Genomic DNA, 13,020 nt, shown 5'->3' on the forward strand with positions numbered 1-13,020 from the left:
AAACTCTTGACAGCGCATGCCAACAGGAGTTTTTTGTTACTGTCAACAATAGCATAAAGGAAAACCCCCGATCCTTCTGGGGTCATATGAAGTCCTTAAGTAAGGCTAACACTGTACCCAGCAGACTTCAATATGGCTTATTCTCAGCTGATGAACCCCAGGGTATGTGTGACTTATTCTATGATTACTTCTCAACCGTCTACACTCCACATACTGACTGTCATACTGATTACAATTATGAATCCAACATCAACGTTTCGTCCTGTCTTTTCTCGGCCACTGAGAATGAAAGAAAACTACAGGACCTTGATGCCTCCAAGGGACCTGGACCGGATGGCATAACTCCGGCTGTTGTGAAGTCATGCAGTGATCTTCTGGCTCCTCACCTAGCTGTTTATCTCAACAGGCTGCTGCGTGATGGCTCTTTTCCGAACTCGTTGAAGCCTGGTTTTCTTGTACCAGTTTATAAATCTGGATGTACATCTAAAGTAACAAATTACCGTCCTATTGTGATTCAGTCAGTGTTTGCCAAGATTTTTGAAAGTTTGATCCTGGACGTATTATCCTTTAAATTTAAGAGTGTCTTCATCCCACAGCAGCATGGCTTTCGCCCTGGAAAATCAACGTCCACCAATCTTTGTGTCTTCAGTGACTATGTTGTTTCCTCCTTCTCTCGTTTCCACCAAGTTGACTGCCTGTATTTGGATTTTGCTAAGGCATTCGACAGGGTCAGCCATAGCCATCTGATAGCTAAATTGAGGGCATACGGAATTATTGGGCCTCTTCTTCTGTGGATGCAAAGCTATCTCAGTGGCAGAACCCTTCAAGTCAAATTTGCGTCATCACTCTCCAAGAATGTTGTGAGCGTAACATCGGGTGTGCCTCAAGGGTCCCTCCTCGGTCCTTTTCTATTTGGCCTGTTCTTAAACGATATCGGGGAGTCACTAGCCGGCAACTTTCTTCTATTTGCCGATGATGTTAAAATCTTCAAATCTTCAAGGAGGTGACTTCAATCCATCAACAACATGAGCTCCAGGAGGATCTGCTTAGGATAGAACAGTGGTGTGATAGGAATGCTATGCAACTGAATGCTCATAAATGTCAAGTAATGTCATTTGGAAGATCAAAAACTTTGCTGCACTTTGACTTCTCTTTGTATGGCTTGTTACTGGATAGAATGACAGTTATAAAGGACTTGGGGTTGTACATGACACCATCCTTGGATCCAGGTATACATATCACCAAGACTTGTGCTAAAGCCAATCGTATTCTGGGGTTCATTTCCCGAACATCAAGAAACGCCCTATCTCCTGCAACATTGAAGACCCTCTACGTGACTCTTGTTCGTCCCACTGTTGAATATGGTTCTACTGTCTGGGCTACCCACCAGATTGGACATTGCGACCATCTAAATAAAGTTAAGAGACGTTTTCTGCGATTGGTAGGAGTTAGAAGTGGCATCCGTTATCCTGATGTTGATATACAGGTTATTGCAAGCCAACACCAGATCCTTTCGCTTTCATCTAGAAGAGTGGCTCTTGACTTTATATTTCTATTCAAGATTGTCAATAGTTTGGTTGATTGCCCTGAGCTCCTGCGTCACATAGACCTCCATGTACCTGCCGCAACCCGCCTTCTGCAGCCTTTCTCCAAGCACTCACACCGGATTGTCTACAGTACGCCTACCAGAGTGTAATTCCACGTCTGCTGCGTTTGGGAAATGCTGCCCACCAGTTGGAATTCTTTGGCGTATCCATGCTGGTGTTTCGGAGGGGGGTCTTCTCTTGGGTATCTGAGCATGGTGAACATTGAAAGCAAGAGTCTACCTTTAATTGCTCATACCTGCTAGTATTTTGTTATATTGTTTATTTTTTGTTCTATATTGTTTTGTCATTTCATTGTTAAATTTTCATAGTTTATACCGTCAGCACACACCTATAGCATGTACTTATAGCACTTATAGTATTTAGTATTAGCATGTGGTTGTCTTGTTGATTTTTGTCTTGTTGTATATTGACCCATGCACTAGAGTTAGCACAAGCTTAGCATGAAGCATGTAGTTATTATCTTATTACCTTGTTTTCAATTTGTCTTTGATGCACAAGTTGCATACACTTAGCATGTACATTATTATATAATCATCTTGTTGACCATTGTTATCTCTTTTTCTATCTTGTCTTTGATGTTCTATTTTATTAACTTTAAATGTATACCATATTCAGTTGTTCTGTAACCATGGCTAGTCCAGTAGTACTAATATCGCATGTAAGTGGCTATGCATGAAAAGTGTACCATCAATATTTCGAACACCATGTTGTAAACATTTTTGTAAAATGGCGATTGCCGTATGTATGAATAAATAAATAAATAAATTATAGACTTACAAAAATAACAACTACTGTGAACTTCCATTAGTGAGCTCCATACCCATTCCTGGATCAGATACTAGCTCATTTTCTAGAATTCTTTTTATATTCACGCGCCCTTTTTTCCAATTTCCTTTATAGCCTTTTCCAATCTTAGCCTTTAGTCCAACAGTACAGTTTGCACCAAATTTCCCACATAACTTTTGCATCGACATAATTATTTTTTTTATTCACGTCCAAATCATGTTAGTGAATGATTCATTCTGGTTTTGGGTTTTTGTTTACTTAAGCAGCTGTTTTAGCTTAATAAAACATCACCTTGACTGCAGTTTAGCCAATTCTTTACTTGGTGGAGTAAGAATTTGATCTAGGCTAATAGTATATCTAGGAATATAGTATATGGACAGTGTACTGTCCAATACTATATACACACCTCAAAACAATTAAAGGATCACTTTTATTGCGTCTTGTAAAACAAGTATTAATAACAGAAGAATGTTTGAACTTTGCACACTGATAAAGGAACCTCTCGGTAGCAAAGATAAATAATTCATGTTTATTTCTGACTAATTCAGTAAAAGATAAGAGCGATTATTTCGATATCATGTCCAAACAAGAATGAGATAAGGAAAGGTTCAGGCTCAGTTTTGTCAGAAGTTGATCTCGTTCAGTCTGGATTAGACTTCTATAGTTAGGCCTGTGTGTTTTTATTGTTATGGCGGGTCTTAGACGGTTTTTGTCTGAGAGTGATGTCAGTAGAGCTGTTACTTTGATAGAAGTGGGAGTTTCCCAACGAGAAGTGGGTAGGCGCTTAGGTGTGAGTCAATCAGTAATTTCAAGATTATGGAACCGACATCAGGAGCTAGGAACTCTTCAAAGACGCCCAGGAAAAGGCCGCTCGAGATCTACCACGCACATAGAAGATCGATTTTTACGAGTTAATGCACTTCGTAATCGATTTTTAACTACTAGAGAACTTCAAAACGACCTAAGCCAGGCGACTGGAAATCGTGTGTCGGATCAGACTGTTAGAAATCGACTCCGGGAAGCTGGATTGAGATCTAGGAGACCTGCCCGAGTGCCGAGATTGACTGTGCGTCATAAGAGAGCCAGATTGCAGTTTGCAAGAGACCATAGGCGTTGGCAGCTGAGACAGTGGCGTAAGGTAATGTTCTCAGACGAGTCAAAATTTACAATTTTTGGTAATGACGGCCGCGTTCGAGTGTGGAGAAGAGGAAATGAACGGTTTATTAACTGTTGCCTAGCTCCCAGAGTTCCGTTTGGCGGGGGCTCAGTATTAGTGTGGGGTGGCATAACAATGGACGGTCGTACAGACCTTGTCATAATCCGAAACGGTACTTTGACAGCCCAGCGTTATGTGGACGAGGTGTTAGACGTTCATATTCGTCCGAGAGCAGAGCAAGCAGGTCAAAATTTTTTATTTATGCAAGACGGAGCTCGACCACATGCAGCAAGATTGGTCCGTGAGTACCTGGGCGAACACAACATACCACTGCTGGAGTGGCCAGCCTGCAGTCCGGACCTAAACCCGATTGAGCACGTCTGGGACCAACTAGGACGAAGTATCCGGGGCCGCCCAAACCAACCCAGGACTTTGGATGAGCTGGAAATGGCATTACGAGAAGAATGGGAGCGGTTACCTCAAGATAGCCTCAGACGACTCATCAGAACCATGCCACAGCGTGTTCTTGCGGTTATATCAGCTAGAGGTGGCAATACAAGGTATTGAAAGTGAGATTCAAAAGACCAGACCATTTCTTATTAGATTTGTACTTTATTAAGAGAGTTGTTTTCGTTTTAATTTTGCGGTTTTAAACTTTGTTTACTGTTCTAGCCTAAAATAAAATATCATACAAAAAAAACATATACGATGTATTTTACTTTCAACACCGACTTTGAAATAAAAAAAAAATTATTAGAAAATTTCGAACCGTTAACCGAGTGCATTCTGTTAAAAAAGTGATCCTTTAATTGTTTTGAGGAGTGTATATTTGTCATGAACAGACAAATTCTAACCCGTGTATTCAAAGTCAGAAAATTAATTTTAAAAATCAATATGAGTATGAAATGTCAAGTATTTGTTATCACTGTAGGCTACTCAGAAATAATTAGAGAATAACAATAAATAATAAAATAATTAAAAAAGAACAAATTTTCTTCAACAGCTTCTTAGCTTTTACCTTAAAACCGTCATACATTCACTTTCAGTTTTGTTGATGAAGAGTCTTTAAAAACCACCATCGATGATTCAAAATGTATATGGTGAATCATTTCCTTTACAGCATGTTCCACTAATTTACATTTTTCGACGTTTTCTGTTTACATTACTCTATGGTGCCCTAAATGGTAAGCTTTTCATATTAAATTTATATTGTGAAAGTTATAAAAAACTGTCTTTTATATTAAACCATTTTAAACCTTAATGAGATATCGTTTTGATAAGTGGAAGAGCTGTGTCATAATTAGAATTTATGTTTCGAAATAACGTAACTGTATCACTTTAATACGTACAATGTAACGTGTTACTTTTTATAAAACATTATCCTGTGCCAATGTGTTAATACAACATTCTGCAGAATATCACTGGTTCAGTCGTATATAAAACCTTTCGTAAAATTAATAATTTCTTCACAACAAACATCCTCCACCTCCAAGAAACAAGATCCACAAAGCATGCATTGCAGGATCTTTTTACTTACCTTGCACAGCTAAATGGAAATAAACCAAGTCCTTACTAATAGTAATTCTGTCGTATTAGCGACAATTAACACAAGTGAATACGTTTGGCGATACGATTTCTAACTTATTGCGATTAAATCTGGCATTAATGTAATTATATCATATGAAGGTAATAATTAGGATTTAAATATCATATAGAAGTTTTAGTACGATGGCATTATAAAATACAAATATTTTTAAATTTATTGCTACAATGTAGAGCACAAATACAGTTTTAATAAAGCTCAATTTTGGAAACCCAAGATGTTACCATTCTGTATTAACATTTCAGCCACTAAAGAGTTGCCAACCATCACCAGTGTACAAACCAGCCTTATAAAAACTAATAATACATCTCCAATCCTATATCTCGAGATGACAGCCATAAATTAAATCTATCTTTTCAGGACTGTATAGGTATATTTACTCACTACTTCCTTCACTATTACAGTTCTATGTACCTGACGAGTAAAATAAAACTCATTAGATGTCTTATCGGTAATTTAGCGTACACGGATTCATAGCGTTGTGTAAATTATTAATACAATTGTTATTTTCCCATACATAGAATAAAAATTAGTTTCCTAAAGTAGCAAATTGTGATACAATCGCCAACCTGTCAGGGCAGAATAGATGTAACCGAACACGTCTCGCTCGACCGTAAACTGAACAATTAAACATCGGCGGGGGTTTATAGCCGGGTCTCAGATTGTGACTGGCCCGCCTCCGACAATTACTGCTCCTATCCCTTGATTGATTTACGGTACAAGAGCGGGAATAATCAACTTGTAATGTGCTAATGTTAATGTTACGTGATTTATCTCAAGAGGAGACCTTTAAGAGAGTTTTTTACGTCAGAGGTAAGAGAAAGTGTACCGAATTGACGAAACACATGGGGATGGAGATCTCTGAGATCGTAGTAATAAATACTCGGTGTAACCTACAACTACCACTTTTATGTGTTAAACAAATGTCTTGCCACGTTGCTGCCAAAATAGAATAATAATGAACTACTAAGATGACATCTGGGGGTGGGTCTAATGATTCCCAATGTTCTTTGGAATTTTGCTTACGAACTTAATCAGTTAATAAAACTTGATTTTCCTTCAAGTTGATGTCGACTCAACACACCGCAGCGATAGCATCTAAAAATTAACCAAATAACGGTACAAAAGACTGGGACCTTAAAGTGACCAAAAATTTTATAGAAAAAAGACAGAAAAGTTACACTCAGATACTTGAATCTTAGTTGATCCAAGAGGCGAAGCACCTCAGAATCCTGATGTACTCAAAATCCATGGGGTTCCAGTGTCCGAGGATTTGTAAAGACCGCGTAGCTCAAGAGCTGCTGAAGACCGTAGGTCGGAAAAGCTTGTCCTTTCAGAGGCCTAGTAGATCCCGAGAGTACGATGGGCTCATAGGAACAATTGGTTGGTTACAAAAGAGGCTTCGCAAGAGAAAGAAGGTCTGAGGATAAGGACAGGTAGTGCCAGAGGACACACAATTGAGTACCCAAAAGTCGACGTTGCTTAAGGACTACAACAGATATTTTAGAAAGACAGAAATATTGAATTTTATGTTTAAATTTATATCAGTGTGCAAAAAGTGTGTTTTTGAAAGGAAGTTATATTTGTAGTTTCAATTCAATCGTACGCCAAATATATTGTAAGAACACAAAAACAAATTATAACACTGATAATACGCCTAAATAGGTTCTCTGTGGTAAGTATCAATATATAGATAGATAAGTGAACTATCAATGACAAGCCTGGGTCAAACATAAAGCAAGAATAACGCGCGCTCTCTTGCCATAATCTGGCGGAAGATTGCTGTCACTTAATTAACGAGATTTGTTCCCCAACTTCGTGATTCAATCAACAACTCCGCCAACACTTGAGCCCACTTTCGGCAGAGGTTCCTTTGCGCATTTTCTTGCTAATGTGTTTAGCGCCAAGTTTTGTTCAGTACATCAGATCTCTGTGTATCGAACTACCGATTCTGTACGAGCGTGGAGTAATATCTGCCCTTATATATGATGTATGTAGTGTGGATGCCCTGTGTAGGCGGTTACTATTTAAAGTTGAATAAATCTTACACTAACTAGTAATTTCACATTGTATAAAGGTTGTATTTGTTAAAATTTTATCATATACTTCAGGTCTTTCATATCTATTTTAGATTTTCTTACTGTTGGTCAAAATTTCGGGAATCGCCATTAAAATGCACCCAACTTCTGTTGATGTACGAAAATAACCTCTAAAGGTTTAGGGGCTGTATGGGGTCACGTTGCACAAATTACAATTTCTTTTTATATTCTTTTTCACGCTTTTTACCAAGAGAGTGCTTTTCCAATCATTATCGATATGACATTTTAAGATACTACGAGGACACACATAGAAGGTTACTGATATCGGCCCTATGGTTATTTAACGCTTTAATATAATCATTTAAATAACTGTAATGTGTCGGTTACTTAAGACATATACTTTTTATTACTGAGAATAATTTTCATCAATTTAAAAATGGACACAAAAACAAAACTTTACAGTCAGTATTTACGATTTAAAAATCTGAATTTCATAAACTCGCTAGTACCTGGGAATGGAAATGTAACTAAATTCTTCAAACCGTCACCAATAATCCGCATACTACATGTCCGTTATTGATTTCTGCAGCAAGAACATGGCTGTTGCTGACAATGTGAAATAACATTTTGTTAAATTTTACCACTTGTTATTACCTCAAGTGATCATTTTAAGACTTCTATAATGTATAATACTGCTGATTTATATCAAATTAAAAAAAAACACAACACAAAACACTGTTTTTAGTAGATACGATCTCAACTGGAACATTTCTTTCGAAGTTGCAGAATTTGATTGCCATTAGTTCACCGCGAAGGCTGACCTACACGTGTTATCTCGTGATTCGCCTGTGGGAGCGAGCGAGGGCTGGACTAAGAATGAGCAATTCATTCCCTACATTTTGTATGTACGAGTTTTTGCTATGCGTGAGTTATAGCTCTCTTTCCTGAACGGTAGCGGGATTGTTCGAGTTTAGTATTTTATCTGACACGATTTATAGGGGATGTACCCCCCCCCACACTGCTCGTGGCCGTTTGTAATACTGTACTACATAATTGATTGCGGCCGTATGACACAAGATATGGTTGGTGTAATAGTGATTTGCAGTTGACGTTTACTACCACCAACCGTCCACAGAGATAATGATTTGGCAGGAAAAACTAATTTTCTGTCACATCTGTAAAAATATATTTGGTACACAAATTTGGATTTTCACTACACGTAAACATAAACAGAACATATAAGACGAAATTCTCACAATATTTACACATTTTTACACGAACTAAAAGGGCGGTTCTAAATTAAACGTAAATATTTATAGAATGTTCATGCTCTAATGTTTTGTGAAAGATTTTGTACTAAAGCTGTTTTCAGTAATTTGAATAGTCTGGAATGCTCGCGATAGATATGAAATGATAAAATTATTAAAACCCCCAATAACCCCATTGGGGCCCATTTAATTATAGGCTCGAATTATGGCACTCTGTAGCTCTCACACGCGCTGAGCGGGCCTCCGACAAGTAACAATGATAATAGCTCCTGCAAGGATTTAATCGACCATTCGTATATTATTAAAATTTAATATTGAATAATATGTCTGTCTGTGTGATAAGTATGTTGACAGAATGGTCAAAAGACTCGATACTTGCTACACAAGTTTCCTCTTGGTCGAAGGAAGAACTCTATGACTTCGAGGTCAAAAAGTTAAAGTTCAATCCGTCTGTCCGTCCTTTTGTGCGACAACTCTTAATAGAATGGACCAAGAGACTTGAGCTTGATACATAGGCTTCTCTTAATCGATGGAAGAACTCTGTTGATTTTAAGGCCAAAAAGTAAAAAGTCAGTCAGTCCTCCGTCTGTCTGTGCGCACCTCTATCTGTCGGTACCTTCGATACTCCGTTATAACTGTATATTTATCATGAAAGAATTGTCACCGTTATCGGGTATATCAGCAACACAACGATTTATCGACAAATGGAATTTGCTCTCTTCAGCCATAAAATATTAAATCAACATTAGCTAGCAAAAATTGATAAACACGCTAAAACTATAGTTTGCAACACATAAGTTGCACGTCAAACAACACTACTATCGCTAAAACACACGATAAACGCACTCAAATAAAATAAAATAAATACAAAATTATTCCTTTATTATCTACGCCATAACGAATACAATACAAAATACACAACACAATACTTTGGAAGCAAGTGAGGTTGACTGTTTTACCTTTTCGAAGATAAGAAACGAGAAATGTCCGTAAGGTTTACAGTGACAGTAATTACAGTGATAAGTATACCACGTGCGGCAAATTAGGGTTTGTCGAAGATTATTTTTTACAAACGTTCTCTGTTTCAGCATACGTAATATTTGTGTTTTTACATGCAAGTTTAGTGTTCAAATTTGACTTTGTTATGTTTTACGTTCATTATACGTTTCATGTTTACTTATTTTCTTTCCTATTGCACTCATGTTTTAGGATTTTGCCCACGAAAAAGAGGGAGAATGTTCACGAAACATTATTACTGTTGCAGTACATACCGATGACTAAGTTTAATAATTTGTAATCCTTTCAAATAATTGATTGTTAATAATTAACTGCGGGATACACACACTACAAGCACACAAACATTTTCCTCATTTTCAGATAATGTATTATACAACAAAACGATTTTTATTTGAAATCTTTAATAAGGTAAGAGTTGTCCCTTCAAGAGTATTTCTTCAAATGTTTAAACACCAAAAATAAGCCCCAAAAAATTAACCTAGAAATATTACTGAAACGCTCTTTTTTGTAATATCGTTGAATAATTAGTTAGGCAAGTGACGGTAAAGAAATGAGTCATGGAGAGTTATTATTCCACGTATTGACGCGACCGACAATGTTTCCACAATAACTAGACCTCAAACAGAACAGAGCCAAGTACCGTTCCATGGAGCATACCTGAGTGGAACTCCCCGTTCACATCACAACTTGCAGATCTAGTTACCGACTTGCCTCAGTCTCACTAATCAAATCACGTGAACTCGCCTCGACTTCGCAAGCCTCCAGAATAGAACCGGAGCAGAATACACTTGGTACATGACGCTTGGACTTAACCTGAGAAGAAAAAAACGTACGCAAGTATACGTAATTTTTCAAGAGCGTGCATGAGTGATTTGTTTGTTTGCTTATGTATATACTGTATATTAAGTTAGCGTTTTTTGAGGTGAATCTTTTATCTATTACCGACAAAAAATGGGAACTTTATTTTTTTCATCCCAACTAATTTTATTAGTAGACGTGTTGATGGTATTTATAGTCTTTTGTTTTTGTTTTCTCTAATATTTATTGACAATTTCTACTTTTTAATGTTTGAAATCTACACAATATGGACATTTTAAATATAGAAACCAAAATTTAACACAAAACCCATAGATATAAAATACCATAATGCAACAAAACCTACTCCCAATTGGGATATCGGAATCTAGTCTCTTATCAAAAAGGGAGTACAAAAATGATGTTTAGGTTTTATTTTGTCTTCCAGCAGGTCTATGGTACGATTGCCGAAATAAGTGTCAGTAATAAAATAACCTTAATATAACGACTTTATAACCTTTTAGCCTGTTTATTTAGTTGTTGGACAAATAATATAATCATTATTTGTGTGTCTTCCAGCAGATCTATAATACAATTGTCGAAACACTTGACAGCAATAAAATATCCTTAATGTGGCGACGTTAAGCCTGTTTGTATAGTTATCTGAGCTTGATATAACCCTTATCTGTGTCTATTCCAGCAGATCTACTGTATGGTACGATTGCCAAAACACGTGTCAGCAATAAAATATCCTTAATATAATGAATTTCAGCCTGTTTGTATAGTTGTCTGAGATTGATATAACCCTTATCTGTGTCTATTCCAGCAGATCTATGGTACGATTGCCAAAACACGTGTCAGCAATAAGATATCCTTAATATAATAATAATTTCAGCCTGTTTGTATAGTTGTCTGAGATTGATATAACCCTTATCTGTGTCTATTCCAGCAGATCTATGGTACGATTGCCAAAACACGTGTCAGCAATAAGATATCCTTAATATAATGAATTTCAGCCTGTTTGTATAGTTGTCTGAGATTGATATAACCCTTATCTGTGTCTATTCCAGCAGATCTATGGTACGATTGCCAAAACACGTGTCAGCAATAAGATATCCTTAATGTAATGAATTTCAGCCTGTTGGTATAGTTGTCTGAGATTGATATAACCCTTATCTGTGTCTATTCCAGCAGATCTATGGTACGATTGCCAAAACACGTGTCAGCAATAAGATATCCTTAATATAATGAATTTCAGTCTGTTTGTATAGTTGTCTGACAGTGATATAACCATAATTTATGTATTTGACTATTTAAATGTTTTAAACCACGAAAAATACAATCTGAGAAAAAGTACTGTTTCATACTTTTTACCCTTTCGATACTCTCCTATTTCAACCACCACCACAATTATCGTGGTTGATGATCGTTGCCTTTCTTAGAAAAAAGTCCTCAATCTATTTCAAGAAAATACCGGGTGTGTGTTTTACAGTGAAATGGTTCTCTGTTCCAACACTGTATGGAAGAGTACAAAGTTTTTATAGACGATCAAAGAACCTATATGACCAGTGTTGTCACAGTACCGGGTCAGCATGAAAGTTACAAGTGATGACATAACAAAGTAAAGACGCCTATAAGGATAAGGTGGGAGCAGGTGGGCCGGTAGGTCTTACCCCACTTCGCGGAAACACGACTTGGGAGCACACATGAGCCCGGTAAGTGACCCTTTATACACCCAAGCAGTCGCCCTAAATATACAGTGTTCCACACACAATACACTAAACTGCTCATGAGTCATAATAGTCAGAATAAATAAAATCATCAATTCATAGTGCACTACAAATATACATTTTACGGTGTAACGATTAAAGAGATCATTACATAATGTAATTACGTACAGTACCGCTTTCGCCGCACCCATCGTGAATCAGTTGTGACCAAACTTACTGGTAAAGGCCAGTAAATATAGGAAAACGACAACCTAATGTGAAACTATTGACAATAAATTTAAATTACAGCTCAACAGAATATTTAGATAACCATGTTACCAAAACCGATCAATTTTAAATATATTTTAAAACTGTTTCACAGCAAACAAACCATGTTGAACTTACCACTGGAGGTCCTCAGTCTTTGCGAGAAAAGGTTATGGGAAATGGTCAAATCTATTGAAACAATATTTATTTTATTTTCCTTGTTCAGTTTAGAGCACAAGCGAATCGCGCATGATTGTAGCAAAATTAAAACTAGTTATTAAAAGTGTATTTCAGAAATATTAGATCCAATTTAATGTGAACTGAAAAGGTTGCAGAGAAACAAGAGACAAAATAACATATTTAATGTTTTAATATTTGTTTAAAACTTATAACTGTTTGTATGAAACAATATAAAGATGTCATATATCATTAAGATGTAATATATTCATTTTTCAGAATATACATCAATAAATAATACATATATAATGTATAACAATTAATTACCACGTACAGCACACATAAATATCAGATTTTAAAATAAAACTACGAATGCGAATCTTATACCTCTTCACTATTTAGTTTTCTTCTGAGGTGCGGCCTTGTCATTTATTGATTCCAAATATATAAGATAAATACATCAAACTCGCAAACAAATCTAACTCGTGTATGAATAGCGAATTTAAGTTTCCATTTTAATGTTATTAATAATGTAATTATTGCACTGTTTCCAAGTTGTTAAAAACGGCCGTTTCATTAAACACGAATTTTAATTA

At 36.5% G+C, this 13,020-nt stretch overlaps 2 protein-coding genes across 8 annotated transcripts in view; one reads left to right on the forward strand and one right to left on the reverse strand.

Moving 5' to 3' along the window:
• LOC124354137 (tyrosine-protein phosphatase Lar) overlaps positions 1-13,020 on the reverse strand; it is a 784,869-nt gene that overhangs the window by 742,315 nt on the left and 29,534 nt on the right. The window lies entirely within an intron of this gene.
• LOC124355668 lies at positions 1,178-1,696 on the forward strand. The gene has a single exon (XM_046806830.1). It carries the CDS (start codon positions 1,178-1,180, stop codon positions 1,694-1,696), a length of 519 nt encoding a protein of 172 aa, XP_046662786.1.

Source organism: Homalodisca vitripennis, chromosome 2 (assembly GCF_021130785.1).
Source record: "Homalodisca vitripennis isolate AUS2020 chromosome 2, UT_GWSS_2.1, whole genome shotgun sequence".
NCBI lineage: Eukaryota > Metazoa > Arthropoda > Insecta > Hemiptera > Cicadellidae > Homalodisca > Homalodisca vitripennis.

Bases quoted from the DNA above. Each gene is read 5' to 3' on its own strand.
- LOC124355668 (XM_046806830.1), top strand. From the start codon at position 1,178: ATGACAGTTATAAAGGACTTGGGGTTGTACATGACACCATCCTTGGAT.